Source organism: Bombina bombina, chromosome 5 (assembly GCF_027579735.1).
Source record: "Bombina bombina isolate aBomBom1 chromosome 5, aBomBom1.pri, whole genome shotgun sequence".
NCBI lineage: Eukaryota > Metazoa > Chordata > Amphibia > Anura > Bombinatoridae > Bombina > Bombina bombina.
The window spans coordinates 485,076,308-485,093,115 of NC_069503.1; the positions used below are offsets into that span (position 1 = coordinate 485,076,308).

The 16,808-nt window shown below is 38.3% G+C and overlaps 1 protein-coding gene across 1 annotated transcript in view; it reads right to left on the minus strand.

Moving 5' to 3' along the window:
- The window catches only part of ANKS6 (ankyrin repeat and sterile alpha motif domain containing 6), a 205,582-nt gene that overhangs the window by 103,010 nt on the left and 85,764 nt on the right, over positions 1-16,808 (minus strand). The window contains exons 4-5 of the mRNA XM_053714399.1: positions 11,766-11,970; positions 10,828-10,934 (exon numbers count right to left, since the gene is read on the minus strand). Coding sequence (XP_053570374.1) covers positions 10,828-10,934; positions 11,766-11,970 — 312 coding nt within the window. The remainder of the gene's footprint in view (positions 1-10,827; positions 10,935-11,765; positions 11,971-16,808) is intronic.

Genomic DNA, 16,808 nt, shown 5'->3' on the forward strand with positions numbered 1-16,808 from the left:
TATCTTTGTTGACAACCATGAAGAATATGAGGTCAGCAGCATTATTGACTCTCGTATGTCCAGGGGCCGCGTACAGTATTTGGTTCACTGGAGGGGTTACGGTCCGGAGGAGCGTTCATGGGTTTCCTCCTCTGATGTTCATGCTCCTGCCCTCCTCCGTGCCTTCCATGCCCGTTTCCCCAATAAGCCTTTTGTCCTCCCTCGGAGGAGGGGTCATTGAGGGGAGGGTACTGTCAGGGTTTTTTCCCTGCTTTGTTTGCCATGTGCTGCTGGCAGCCATTTTACTCACCTCTCTTGCTGACTCTGGTGCATAGTGTGTGATGCTGCTCATTTCCTGCATGCCCTTTTATGGCCAGACTGGTGTACATCATCCATGTGAGACAGGTTGCAGTCTCAGAATTGTGATGTCATCACTTATTATTTAAAGGGCCTCTGTTCAGTATGCTTTGCCCTTGCATTGTCTCAGACCTGTTTGTGAGAGTTCCAGTTCCTGTGTATTACCTGGCTGTCTGACGTCCCTCCTGGTTCCTGATCCCTGGCTTGTTCCTGACTCTACTGTTCTCCTTGTTCCTGATTCCGGCTCATCTGACTACTCGCTTTGGCTCCTGACTCGGTTCGATTCCTGGCACCCTGACACTTAAGAAGCAGTGATCGTAAAACTGCTGCTCCTTAACTCATCCGCCACCTCTGAGGTGATGGACAGCAATCATCCCAATCGGATACGATCAGAATGATTGATACCCCTGCTAGCGGCCGAATGTGCAGAGGGCAGCATTGCACAAGCATTTCACCAGAATTGCTTGTGCAATGATAAATGCCTCTACAGTGGATCATGTCCACCCGACATTTGATAAATCTACCCCCCAGTCTGAGAATCTAGAAGATTGCACAAAGTTTATTGTTAACCTCGCCTCCTGAGGAAACCCACTCCTTGCATTTTCCATAGCTCCCAGACTGCACTCTAACTCGAGAGACTGGCATCAGTATAAATTATAATCAAAGAGGGACATATAAAGAATGCCCCCAGAAGACTGGAGTAGTGAATAAACTACTAGAACAGAGACTGTTTTATAGTGAAGTCCAAAAATACTACTAAGAAAATAGAATGTAATCTCTGCAATTTGGTATTAGCAAGCCAAATTGAAAAGGCTGATATAGAACATGCAAAGGGGAAAACAAATCTAATGGTGAAACCATTTGTTAGGGGTAATATGAACCTGATGGCAGCCATCTTGTTCTTCGCAGCCATCTTGTAATGAATAGACTTTATTATACTGGGGTATTATGCAGTGAGAATTATATGCATGTTATGAGTTTCTTTAGCTATTCGGCCTTGCCAATGTACCCTGGCCTAATGCCTAGAAGTAAGATAGAATAAGATAATGTAAACAAGAGGCTTTAGACACTCGGTTGTCTCTGCAGATGGTAGTTTGTTATGACTCTGTAAATATTGTTATGAGAAACTCATGTTCCAGTTTTTCCTTGTAAATTGCTCTGTATAACTGTGTAAGATGACGCGGTCCTAACGTGTCATCCCCTTAACCCTGTATGTCACTATAAGAAAGGCTTGCACTGTGCAATAAACAGAATTGGCTTTCGATCATAATGCTGCGTGGTCTGAGTCATTCTAAGGGGCCCTTATCAGATAATCTACATATGCCTCAGGTGGTACACTAGGCCCCAGGCTTTGGCCTGCGCTGACACCCCCCCGTGGGATTATACACCTTACAATTCTTGGTGGCAGTTTGTGGGATTCGCAGTGCGTAAGTATGAGTGCTTTTACCATGCTTTCCTTCTGTGAATCTGAACCTTAATTTAGTTGTTTGTGTTTTTTTAAAAAAAAAAGAAAAAAAAAAGGGTGTAATATATGATAATGATATAAGGTTAAAGGGGTTCCTGTGGTTGAAGCACAGGTTTGCGGAGGTTATAGTCCTGCCGGCAGTTGTGATACCCCTCCAGACAGGTGTGGAGTCCTGTGATGGGACACGACAGGTATTGTGAGTCCTGTCGGTGATAAGCGCGCAAGTAATATATGTATGCCAGTTGACGGGGAGCTTTTAAGATAAGCTACTCCAGGTGAACTTGGCAGAGTGAGTGAGTCTCACGTGTGTTGAAGTTTCCCATATTCATTCCCATAATAGAGTTTTGCTACCCACCTGAAGCTCATGTTGATATCTGATGCTTGCTTTGCTTTGGTTATTTGTGTTGCTGCTATATAAAATTATGCTGTGCGTAGAAAATATTAAGTGGCTGTGCATGTTATTATTGTGGCTATTATTGTATTGAGAAAGGGGAACTGCTCATAGATAAGATTGCACAGAGAAAATTACATGTATAAGGTAAAAGAAAAGAAGAGTTAATAGTTTCTGCAAAAGACAGAAATATTTTTTATAAAACACTGTCAGTAAGTACTGCTGTTTGATAAATAGAGAAATCTCTGTGTTAAAGAATGTAGCAGGCAAAGAAGGGGGGCCACCACTGAGCGCGCACATAGCTCAGAAGAAAAAAAAAAAAGAGAGAAAAGAAATCCTGTCTCCGTTTGTAAGATTTTTTTTTGTTTGCTTGCAGTAACAAAAATGAAATTTTGTATATTGAGATGCATAATGTGTGATGGTCTGTAGGTTCTCACTGTGGTATGAGTGTAACAGATTTGCTTTAAACCAAAAACAGAATGTATTATTTGAGAATGATTATCCCATTCCAGGCAAAAAAATGGCCATTTTGCGTGGAATCGGAAAGAAAAAAAATACATTGTGGACATGGTGAAAAGTTAATCTAGTGTTTTTTATATATATATATATATATATATATATATATATATATATATATGTATGTATGTCGTACGCTATGAAATAGATGCTTTTCTGAGAAAGGAAAAAAGGGAGTGAATCTTTGGTATGCGAGATGAAATGAACTTGTGTGTCTGTATCGTAATAATGTTTCCTTATGTTTCTCTGTTGGGAAATCAGACGTTTTAAGAAGATATTTTGTAAGTATGTGGTATTCATATGCAGTTTTAGTTTTAAGTGATAATTGTTGTTCGGCATGTAAAGATATGATATTGTTTTTGCAAGTGAAGTAACGGCTTTGAAAGTGCGATGGTGTGGGATTTTTTGTCACGCTCTGGTAAATATGAAACTGTTTCTGGTATGATTAATGGGTTAACGTATGTTGTATTTGTAAGGTCTGTGCACGGCGTGGGTGCACACAATGAAATATATTTATAGGCTGTAATTGAAAGTTTTTCTAAAAGGGCGTCCGTTTTTGTTGCAAGTAAATTAATCTGCAGGTCATGCTACAGTACAGAGGTGAAATTGGTGTGGTAAATCATACAAGCAGCCTAAATTATGGTTAGGATATACATATGTAATTTGCGTGATGAATGGTTAGTCCTTAAAGGGACGGTTCACTGTAACAAGGTGTTGCTATTAATGTATTGTCCATGACTTGTTATACAAGCGGCATATTATCTTATATTTGTCTGGAAAATCAGAGCTCAGTGCGTAGATGGAGCAATAGAAAATTGTCATTTTATTATTTAAAGAACCAGTGCAATAACCCTGTATTAGTAGTTTGCTAAATATATTTTTAGAGACCTTTCTTTGTATATATTTATTTTAAATTTGCTGTTCAGATAGCAGATATTTTTTTGCAGCATAACTTAATTCTCTCTGTAATGCAAACTGAAGTGATAAGTTGTCTACAATTTTAGTGGAGGGATCCGTGAGACTAGAGGACAGAAAAGAAAAAAAAAACCCAGAAAAAACAGGAGAGAAAATATTTAAAGGGATACAGGAAAACTGGTATAACATCTGAGAATTTAAGGGAATATTTACATAAAAGACGATGAGGTTTACTGTAAGCCTAACACTAGTACATTTCACTGTGTTAGCAGTTTCAATTAAAGATTATTTTTGCGTTTGGTTAAAATGTCCCTTTAATTAGCCTGCATCCCACTGTGAGTGCGTTCTTATGCTGCTTATGCTTGTTTAGGCTATTTAATGAACGTCAGTATACATTTTTTTATTATAAGGATCATTGGGATTAATTTAAAGGGGAAATTGTATTAGTATTTCTTTTTCAGAAAGCTTATTTTTTTTGTGTTATATGCGGTTGTTATATTTGGCTGGAGAGCTGCAGAATGGGGAATATCAAATTATATACAACGTTAAATCCAATAATTTTGTTGTGGTTAAACTAATTAGCATTTATCAAGTTTTAGTGTGAATTTTATATTTTTAAGCAGTAAACAGTGTTTTCTCCTTTAAGTAAAAATGAAACTTTGAGCTTGCCTCACTATCCTTGAGAAAGACTGATAACACTGTGCATGTTTTGGTTTTCTTTAAAAAAAAAAAGAAAAGAAGTTTCTCTCTTGTGTTTGGCTTTGTTACAGAGAGAACAATTTGCACTGTACATTTAAAGCGGCAGTACTGGTGTTCTATGTTATAAAAAATGATAACTATAAATTGCTCACTACAAAGAAACAAGTATTTATATTATATTCTGTCATAGAATATAGCTTAAAAATGATAATTTTATTTCTGTGGCTGTCAAACTGTATCTCACAGATATAACTCTTTGTTATTTAAAATAACCCCCACTGCGTTCAATAAATAAATGAGATATTATTTAATGAAGTGATATCAGTGACACTTTAAAATATATAGTTATTTGGTTATTAACTAGTCTACCACTATTATTGCAATGACTTTGATTGCTGCTTAACAGTTAAGCCGTGGTCTATAAGGTGTCTAGAAATAAATACCCCTAAAACAAATGATGCACAGTTTATCTGATTCTACTGCATTTATATAACTAGCTAATTTATCTGTTCACAGTTTTGGTTTTATTTATATGGCTTACGTGTATTCTGTCTCTTGGTGTTGTAATGAGATTTATACAGCCTGTGATAAGAGGCAGTCCTCAAAGGTTTAAAAAATTAGCATATAAGCCTACCTATGTTTGGTTTAATCTAGGAAGGTTGGTTAAAATTAAAAGTCCTATCTGAATAATGAATTTTCATTTATCCTAGAATGTCCCTTTAACAGTGGCTACTGTGGTTATCTGATCTTTCCCAAATAAGCGCAATTTTATTTGTGCAATCTGCAACTTAAGTTTCTTGGGCATCTGCTGTGATTGCTTTCTTTGTGTGATATTAAAGTTTTGTACATAGTGGATGTTTTTAATTGTTTGTCATGTTCTGAGTGTGTTGCATTTCAGCGAATGTCAGAATATGTGTTGCATTCTAAGTTAATTGTGGTTGTTTGAAATTTGTGTCAGCAGCTAATGTTTCGTTTTGTGTAAGACAAGAACGATTGGTTTTCATTGTTTGTTATGTTTTTCTCTGTTGTGGAAGCGTGCTGTATGGACGGCATATTGAATTGTGAAGTGTATTTCATTTTGCTTGCTATTGAGAATTGTCTCTGCATGAGTGGAGTGCATGATTTATCGTTTAGTTTCTTGTTATCTTATGTTTGCGTGTCACATGAGATGTTTTACGCAAACATGGGGGAAGTATTGATGAGTATTGATGAATATCTTTATGTAATGGAGGTGATTATTTTTAGGAGGTGAACCTAAAACGTTTTGAATCTCCTCGTACAATGTTATTGTGTTAATTTCAGATGCCTAAAATGTTTTATTTTTCTATGTGGTTCTTAACACTATATTTGTATTTGCAGGATGAGAGTATGCTGTCTTCAGAGATTGAAACACACTAACTGAATTATTTTTGAGTTTCCATATTTAGGTAAAATCTGTACAGGCAAAATTCCATAAGTGCACTCTTCAAAAGATTAAAGATTGAAAGCAAGTAAACCTTTAAAGAAAGAAAAGATAAAGATGAAAGACCTTTTGTCAAGCTTGTTTTAACCATCATACTGCAGTAAAAAAAAGTTACTGAACTATCTTTGGATCCATTCTTTGCTTTGCATGCTGGTACCAGCCCCAGAACTGGACTGTGGGTAATCCATGACTGTTTTCTCTGATGTGTGTCTTCAGGACATAAAGACTATCCTTCTCTGGACTGTGCCTTACCGCTCGATATGGAAGTCCTGTTATGCTGTTACAGGATCAACCAATTAAATTTGGGGAGTATTGTTTTAACTCCATTCCTTATATTGCTTGTTTTGTATTTTCTTGTATTTGTTTTATTTTTATTGATCATATTTGGTATAAGAAATCATATGCTTCATTGGTATTAGTGCACATTGTAGTTTATGTGCTTAACATAGTAACTTTTTAGATAAAGGTAACTGTGAACTTTGCAGTATTGTACCCTATTGAATGGCCCACTGAGTATAAGAAAATATGTTCAAGGAAAATGCTGCAACATAGCATAATATTTTAGACCCTTCACCCTTTAGAACATAAGGAGGACACGTCTAAGCTAGAAGTTTATAGTAAATATACAGAGAAATGTTTCAGGGAATAGCATAATTATAGTTTATGAAAGCAAAGGTATTTTTTTCCCTTTTTTTAATTAGTATGGTATCTGCAAAGTGAATTTGGTCATTCCTGATGTTTGTCAAAGAGAGTAATTCTTACCATAAAGATGTGTTTACCTTTAAAAGAGCTTGTAGTTTTAAATGATGTTCTGTTTGTATGCTTTCCTCATATAGGAGTGTGAGAGAATTTAGGTTGGAGAATTATAAGCATTATAGATAGCAGCCATCCAGAATAAAGCAACACAAGGTTCTTTTATTTTTTAGAAGTTCAAAGTGATATTGTAAAGAAATTCATTTATTTTCATTGACTGTTTTTTTTTTCCATTCTTACTACAGGGCAGGCCTTAGCATAAGTTTTAGCATAAACATTCAGGCCCTTGAGGAAGTCTGACAGGTTTTCACTTGCGTAGTATTCATGAAGTATCATTTAAAAGTGTATAGAGAAGTTGTAAATTATTCTCTGAGAAATGTCAATGTATTTAGGTTGTATTATATATCAACAATGTTTTGTTTGATTTTAAATGACATAGGATGAAAGTGACGTTTTATTTGGACATAATTGTGATTGTATTGCGGTGTGTACTCATCCTGTACTGTTTCTGTTTGCTTCCTAGACTCCCTGTGACTCGAGTGTCTGCTTGCCATGGGTATCCACTGGTTGCCTTGTCTACCCCATGAACAAACCATCAGATTTCCAGTATCTCCCTGCGGAAGAACCGTGGATAAGCACCCCTACTGCAAATTAACTGTTGGAGAACTGTATTATAGCAAAGTGTCAAGGTGCAGCGCTCTCAAATGGACAAAGACTGTTCTTAAAGTGATCAGAGGCCACCTAGAGACAGTTGTGCTGTTGCTATGTCATGCTTTACTGTGGAAAAGGAACTGTTGGACATATTGGGGGGTGCTAGCAATGCAGGTGGAGAGATAGAAGATGCAGCGTTGTTTGGGGGTAGATGGGGGGCTGGTTGGGTCTCTGTGCTGGTAGACCGGTAGTTTTGGGAGGGCTGGAGGATAGATGGAAAGTATTGGAGGGACTGTACCTATATGCAGTGACAATTAGCCTATAAAAGTATATCACGACATGCGAATATTTTTCTCTTTAGTATTCTTATAGAGTTCTGTTACCATAATATAAGGCTTTACTAATTTTCTATGCCTGTCTATTTTTATGTTATTCTGTTAGAATAAAAGGATGGTATGTTAGGGGTAATATGAACCTGATGGCAGCCATCTTGTTCTTCGCAGCCATCTTGTAATGAATAGACTTTATTATACTGGGGTATTATGCAGTGAGAATTATATGCATGTTATGAGTTTCTTTAGCTATTCGGCCTTGCCAATGTACCCTGGCCTAATGCCTAGAAGTAAGATAGAATAAGATAATGTAAACAAGAGGCTTTAGACACTCGGTTGTCTCTGCAGATGGTAGTTTGTTATGACTCTGTAAATATTGTTATGAGAAACTCATGTTCCAGTTTTTCCTTGTAAATTGCTCTGTATAACTGTGTAAGATGACGCGGTCCTAACGTGTCATCCCCTTAACCCTGTATGTCACTATAAGAAAGGCTTGCACTGTGCAATAAACAGAATTGGCTTTCGATCATAATGCTGCGTGGTCTGAGTCATTCTAAGAGGCCCTTATCAGATAATCTACATATGCCTCAGGTGGTACACTAGGCCCCAGGCTTTGGCCTGCGCTGACACCCCCCGTGGGATTATACACCTTACACCATTCATGCAACGTTTCCATACAAAGAACAAATAATGGAAGAATGAACAAGCTGTTTGAACTTGGATCTGCATTGATCCGTAAGAAAAAGTCACATGGTACAGTCTACAAAGAATTTCAGAAACAAAACTCGTAATTAATGAGAACTTTATTCTCCTACCATGTCTATGAAAAACAGCAGGAAACTGTTGTTAAAATACAGCTAAAGCGAAAATATAGTCTCCATAAATGGGACCACTAAAATACCCTGAGGCCTTATTATTGACAAAGAAGTTCCCAGAACCTATGCAAAAAGATTGGGAGCAATATACAAACAGAAAGCATCTGTCTAGAATGACAAGCTTTAGGAACTGGTGGTAGGAATATGAAGGAAAACATCCTTCAAATCTATTGTCAACAGAAATTAACCATAATGAACTAGGGTAAAATGGACCAAACAGCATCCATCTTAAAGGAAGGCACTCTGAGAAGTCTGATTTGAAATCCAAAATAGGCTATAAAAGTTCCCTCTTTCTTGGGAACAAATTGGAATAAAATCCTTGATCTTATTCTAAAAACTAGAACCGGAAATAACACTTCCTAGGTTCCATGTCATGGGCTGAGAGAAAAAGAAAATGTTAATGGAAAGAACTATGCTGGAGAAGGGAAGTGGGGGAAAAAAAGTGTCGCTTGAAAACATAACTCGCGCTGCCGAGCTGCTGCATAAACTAAAAGCAGACTTAACATAATGAGAATTTTCTGAAGCAAGTGTGCGACTCTTTACATTGCGGCTGAAAACTTCACTGAGAAAATGTTAATGCTGACACTGGAGATAGAACCTTACTGCGCTAGAAACTTATCTGGAGCAAGCAAGCGAGCATCTGCAGCACAGTTGAAAACTTCACTGAGAAATTGTTAATGCCGACACTGGAGATAGAACCTTACTGCGCTAGAAACTTATCTGGAGCAAGCAAGCGTGCCTCTGTAGCACAGCTGAAAGCTTCACTGAGAAATTGTTAATGCCGAAGCTGCAGATTCTTTGCTGCAGTGCAAGGAGACAGCTTTTGGCGCAGAAAAAAGATTGGCTAGAAAGTCAGAGAAAATGTCAAAGTTTGCTCCCATAACTATAGTGACCATATTGCCGCTTTAAAAAGGGACACATATGAAAAACACATATGTCAGGGCTGTTTAAAAAAGGTTTTGTCTCAGAACCCTGACATATGTATTTTTCATATGTGCCCCTCTTTAAAGCGGCAATATGGTCACCCTACCCATAACAAATTAGTAACAATAAATATGTGAGGGAAAAACTAGTATAACATTAGTAACATATAGAGAATTAGTCTGATATATACATTGCCCTCAATATATATTTAATACAGTGACTGTGATATATAAATGTCCCCTTGCTATGATGTACAAAACATGTATCATGTATGTACCTGCTAATAGCCTGCAGGCTATTTGAGTGCATGAAATATCCTCAATTACATTGTGATGCAATGTTCAATTTCTACAACTTTCTCATGAAAGGCAAAGATTAAGAATAGGATATCAGAAGGTGAGAGGGATGAAAAGCTTGTGAAGTTGTGGGTGTCTTTGCCTCCTCCTAGTGGCTAGGAGTTGTATTCCAGGAGTAATGACTTGTGGACTCTCACCACCTAATGAAAGAAATATTATTTTTTTGGGGGGGAGGGGTCAAGATTGGCCAACAACAAAAGTGAAGTTTCAATACTTATGCTTTTGAAAATCTGCTGTACCAGTTGAGCAATTCCTATTAGTTTCAAAATCAAAATAAACAACTTTAAAGGGACACAAGTCAAACATTTTTCTTTTATGATTCAGATTGAGCAGACAATTTAAAAAAATCCAAGTTACTTATGTTATCAAATTGTGAGCAATCTTTTTATATTTACACTGAAGCACCAGACCCTACTGGGCACGTGCAAGTGTTAAAAGTGTATACATACATGAGTCTGTGATTAATTGGCTATCACATGATACAGGGGCCATCAAATGGAAGAAATTTTAAACTTAGCAGAAAAAAATCTACTGCTCCTATGAAATTCAGAGAAAGTGCTATGGCATTATCTTCTTATTGTGCATTTGTTGTCTGTGCAATTCTACTGTATTAAAGTGAAAGTCAATCCTAGCGTTTGTGAAACGCTAGGATTGACCATTTGAACAAATAAAGGGGACTTTTAGTCATGAAGTATAAAATACTTCATGCTGAAAGCTCCTTTATTTGTTTCAAGCGTTTCCACCTCTTAGCAAATAGCTGTGCGGGAAATCCGGCGTCACAAGGCTCCAAGCTGGATTTCCTGCACGGCTATTGGCTAAGAGGTGAAAATGTCACCTCTCAGCCATACAGTGTTCTGCCGTGGGCTGCCTTAGCAGCTCAGTGCGACAAACGCTACAAACAAATAAAGGAGCTTTCAGCATGAAGTATTTTATACTAGATGACTGAGAGTCCCCTTCAATTGTCCCAATGGTCAATCCTAGCATTTCATAAACGCTAGGATTAACTTTCACTTTGAATGGTCCTTTAACTTAACCTTTTCAAGCATAATATGAACACACATATATTTTAACTCTGTATAAAAGTTATACAGATAGCGCAGTGACAAGACAAAGTGTCCCACTTCTTTTTAGAAACAAAACGTATTTCCAAACCTGGATCATTAATCAGCATTACGAGATCAAATGCAGTGTATCCATTTTTTGCACGAAGACTGACGTCAGCTCCTTGATTTAGCAGATAGATTACAACTTCTTTGTTGCTAAAAGAACAACAGCAAAACAAAATGATTACTACAGTTCCTGATATTACAATTTTTCTTTTAATTACTAAATGATTTAGTTTTTTAAAAATAAACCTTTGTGGCCACGTTTAAGCCACAGTGGCTGTGATTAAGGGGCATATTTATCAAGCTATGTACGGAGCTTGATGCCCTGTGTTTCTGGCGAGCCTTTGGGCTCGCCGGAAACACAAGTTATGAAGCAGCGGTCTAAAGACCGCTGCTTCATAACCTGTCCGCCTGCTCTGAGGCGGCAGACAGAAATTGACAGAAATCAACCCGATCGAATACGATCAGGTTGATTGACACCGCAATATTGGATCATGTCTGATCACACAATGATAATTCGGCCCATAGTGGCAGCTGTGACACTGGCATTAAAGCATCATTCTTGAAAAGAGATTTTTTTTTAATTAACCTTATTTGAATGATTGGAAAAGGTGCAAACCAGATTTTGCCTTTAATCTATTACAGACCTATCCTTGATGAGAATAAGGATAGTGAGAAAAGAATATGTGTATATGCCTGCTCATGATTGCCACATCTACCATATTCTTAGCTAGCCGGGAAAGGGAGTGAATGATTGGAAAAGGTGCAAACCAGATTTTGCCTGGAATCTATTACAGACCTATTCTTGATGAGAATAAGGCTAGTGAGAAAAGAATATGTGTATATGCCTGCTCCTGACTGCCTCATCTACCATAATCGAATCTAGGGGGAAAACGGAGTACAACTTTAATCATGTGTTTGAAATAAAATAGTCTGACTAACTAGAGCATTTTATGTTTACATTAGCTGTACGACAGTGCTCACCCGTGGTAAGTGGCCTGCATCATAGCTGTCCATGCATGTACAGTGTCCTGCTTATTGATGTCTGCATTCTTGTCAACCAGAAGCTGCACCAGTTCCAGTTTTCCTGTTACTGCGGCGATCATTAGAGGGGATGCTCCATCAGCATTAACCGCATTTACTTGATTGGGATCTTCATCTATAATCTCCTTAATAAGCTGTAAATTCCCTAAACAAGTACAGAAGGAAGTTACATAAAGCACAAAACACCTTATTTTTGTGTATCTAGAAATAACATAGTGATTTTTCTCGCTCTATGCCAACAAGGGTTTTGCATCACAAATGTTGCCCAGACAGCAATACTGAAGCAGCCATAATTTAGCAGACACAACTTTGCCATGGAAACAATGTAGCCATATAAGTGTCAGCTGTGCACCAATTTCATAGACATCGCTGTCACTGCCTCAACCATAACCATAACTCTAGTTATAACCACAACCCTAGCTGTAAACCCAATCCTAGCTGTAACCTCATTCCTAACCGTAATCTTAAACTTAGCTGTAAGAACAACCTTAGCAATAACCCTAACCCTAGCACCAACCCTAGTGGTAACCCTAAACCTAGACATAATCCAAGTTTATCATCTGTAAAGGAGTTTCTATTTTGGGACGACTGTCATACAAACCTCATGGGTGATAATCAAACTAAAATGAGTCCCTTGGTGAAATAATTACTTAATTGAACATGGACATGAAAAAATTAAGCCATTATAAGGAACCAGCATATGCAGAGATTTCCTAATTATGGGCTAGATTAAGAATGGTGCTCTATTTTATGCTCCCGCTCGCAAGTTATCTTCGCTAGAAAGAAGCTTGTTGAGCATGTCAAGTTGAAAGTAAAAGGTTTGCGTGCAAGGGAAACCTGACACTCTAACAAAATAATGTGACCATTTTAACAAATTCTCCCCATAGAAGACAATGTAGAACACAAATTGAAAAAGCACCTATATTCACACGCTAACCCGGCAGGAGTTATGAAAATGTCACATTCAATTGTTCTTCACATACACAACAATGTTCTTTTTGTTGCAAATACATATTTCTATATATACCTATACCTGTATATATATTCCTATAGATGTATAGTTATATATATTACATTAACATTATCAGATATATATAGAAATATATATTTAATAATAAAAAGTACATTCTTTTCTACATGAAGAACATAGGAATGTAAAATATGAGCAATACGAATTGGGGTTCGCAACTCAGGACTAACACGTTCAGGTTAACACACATGAAGAATTGCTATCTTCAATGCAAGTTCTTGATATATTAAAAATATTAATAAAAGATTGTAAATATTTCACATTCCAATGTTCTTCACATAGGGGAATATGTTCTAAGTATTTTTGAATAGATATTCCTACTTATTTATAAATATATATCTATATGTATAGATAAATATTTATAAAAAAAATAGATATTTATAGAAAATGTGTATTTAATAATAAATAGAACATATGATTCTATGTGAGGAATATTGGAATGTGAAATATTCATAGTTCATGTCAGGTTAGTGCACGAGTAAGGGTGCTATGGTTTTTTCCCCACTTTTCACGCTCCATTGAAGTCTATAGGGGAATACTCAAACGCATTTACAATATTCAATGTTCGGCTTTTTGCACGCATCAGGTTAGCACTCGTGTTCAAACTTTTTACTTTCAACTTGTAATACGAGCGCAACCAACACATTTAAAAAGCCTTAGTTTAGGGAAGTTAACGTGCGAGCAAGAGCGCTAATTTGCGCTACACTCGCAGATGTTCCCGTACTGCTGAGCAACACTGGAGAAAATCTCGGAGTTCAGCTGACTTTCTTCACTACAAATTCATCTTAAACTCATACTATTCTGCCCTTAATCTTTCCACTAACCCAAAATGTTTGTTTTCCACTTTCAATGCTCTTTTCCGCCCACCCCCACCTCCTAATACAACTTCTCTTTTAGCTCAAGATTTTGCCAGCCACTTCAATAACAAAATTGACTCCATCAGATATGAAATCAGCTCTCAACATACTACCAATCTCCCATCCCTTCAAAAGCTCACAATCATCCAAAACCCAAATAGCCACAGATTTAGCTACTGTCCTCCCACCTCACTACCTGTCCCCTCGACCCCATCCCCTTACAGCTACTCCCTTCCATATCTTCTACCCTTACCCCTATACTAACACACATCTTCAACCTCTCCCTCAGCACTGGTATATTTCCCTCATCTCTAAAACATGCACTGGTCACACCTATCCTCAAAAAATCTTCTCTCGATCCAACCTCCCCATCCAACTACCGTCATATTTCCCTACTCCCTCTTGTCGCAAAGCTCATTGAAAAGCTAGTATATGTACAACTATCCCATTTCCTTACGTTAAACTCTCTTTTTGACCTACTGCAATCTGGATTTCATCCCCATCACTCCATAGAGACAGCAATTGTCAAGGTTACCAATGACCTACTTACAGCAAAATCCAAAGGCCACTTCTCTCTGCTTATCCTCCTTGATATGTCTGCAGCCTTTGATACTGTTGACCACCCTATTTTGCTCCAAATCCTCCACTTCTTCGGCATTTGTGACACAGCTCTCTCGTGATTAACTTCCTATCTATCTAACCGTACCTTTAGTCTAGCCTTCTCTGGAGCACCCTGTTATCACTTTCTGTTGGGGTACCTCAAGGCTCTGTCCTCGGTCCTCTTCTCTTTTCAATCTACACGTCATCATTAGGTTCCTTAATAAAGTCCCACGGGTTTCAATACCATTTGTATGCCAATGACACCCAAATCTATCTCTTTGCACCAGACCTACCTCCTTCCTTACTAACCCGTGTCACTAACTGTCTTTCTCATATCTCATCTTGAATGTCCTCTCACTACCTTAAGCTAAATCTCTCCAAAACGGAACTCCTTATTTTTCCCCCTTCCTCCAAAATCTCCACCCCCCAATTTTCTATAACTGTTGCTAATTCCATCATTACCCCTTCCCCCGCATGCCTGATGCCTTGGTGTCACACTAAACTCAGACCTTTCTTTCAATCCTCACATTCAGTCCTTGGCTAAAGCCTGTCGCTTCCACCTTAAAAACATCTCTAAAATTAGACATTTCCTTACACAAGACACAACTAAGATTTTAATCCACTCTCTCATCCTTTCCCGCCTCGACTATTGCAACTTCGTCCTCTCTGGTCTCCCTAGCTGCTGCCTAGCTCCTTTATAATCCATAATGAATACCTCTGCCAGGGTCATCTTCCTTACATGTCGCTCTTCATCTGCTGCACCTCTCTGCCAATCCCTTCACTGGCTTTCTCTTGTCTCCAGGATTAAACACAAAATCCTCACTCTGACATACAAAGCCCTCAACTGCACTGCTCCCCCTACATTTCAGACCTTGTCCCCAGATACTCTCCCTCCAGTCCCCTTCGCTCTGCTCACAATCTCCTCCTCTCCTCTTACTTTCTCACATTCCCGTTTACAGGACTTCTCCAGACTGGCTCCCATCTTGTGGAACTCCCTGCCTCGTTCCACAAGACTCTCCCCTAGTTTTAACAGCTTCAAGCGCTCCCTAAAGATTCTACTATTCAGGGATGCATACAACCTAAACTAACCTTTCCTAACTCCATTGCTTTCCCCTTGAACCCCTTAGAATGTGTGCCTATGAACCAAGCTGTTTATAGATCGCCTTCATAAGAGTCGACTACAACAGTGCAACTCTCGGTAGGGCCCTCTACCTATTTGATCCCTATAAATGTAATCTTGTATACCGCCTATGCTTATGGCACTGAAGAATCTGTTGGTGCTCTACAAATACCTGATAATAATAAGATTTTCAGCTATCGATGCACTCTCTCTCAAACTTCAAAAATGCCCCCTTTCCTCTTTGTGACTATCATTTCCTCACTTGTAACATCACAGCACTTCCTACTGCCCTCCCTCCTTCTAACCCTCACACCAAACTCCACAGGAGAATTAAATCACGTTATCGGCAACATCTTTCAAACTCTCTCAAACTTCTGCTCTTTTCCATCTCCTCCTTTTCCTGCACTGACCAATCTATCTGACACTATAATTCCACTCTTACAGAGGTCCTTGACAATTTGGCACCTCCTACCATAGCTCAAAAGTCACTCACTCATTCTCATCCCTGGCATACTCCTCTGACACGCTACCTACGTAGATGTTCCCGCACTGCTGACCAATATTAGACAAAATCCCGTTGTTCAGCTGACTTCCTTCATTACAAGTTCACCTTAAACTACTACTACTATTCTGACCTTAACCTCTCCAAGCAGGACTACTTCTCTGCTCTTATCTCTACTCTTTCTTCAAACTCAAAACATCTGTTCAACACTTTTAACACCCTTCTATGCCCACCCCCACCTCCTATTTCCACTGTCTCAGCTCAAGACTTTGCCAACCACTTTACCAAAAAAATAGATTCTATCAGAAATTAAATCATCTCTCAACACACTATCAGTCTCCAACCCCTTCAGCTGTTCACCAATGTCCAAAGCCCACAAAGCCACAGATTTAGCTTTTGTGCTGCTACTGAGGAAGAAGTTTCTGCCCTTATATCCTCCTCTCACCTCACTACCTGTCCCCTTGATCCCATCCCCTCACAACTGCTGCCCTCCCTCTCTCCGACTCTTACTCCTATCCTCACAAATATTTTTAAGCTCTCCCTCAGCACTGGTATTTTTGCCTCATCTCTTAAAAATGCACTAATCACACCTATCCTCAAAAAATCGTCTCTCAATTTATCATCCCCATCCAACTACTGCCCTATTTCCCTACTACCTTTTGCCTTCTGGAAAGGCTCGTATATACACATTTATCAAATTTCCTCACATTAAACTCCCTCCTTGATCCATTGCAATCTAGATTTCACCCCCAACACTCCACAGAAACTACAATCATTAAAGGGACATTATACACTCATTTTTTCTTTGCATAAATGTTTTGTATATGATCTATTTATATAGCCCATAAAGTTTTTTTTTTGTAAAAAAATGTAT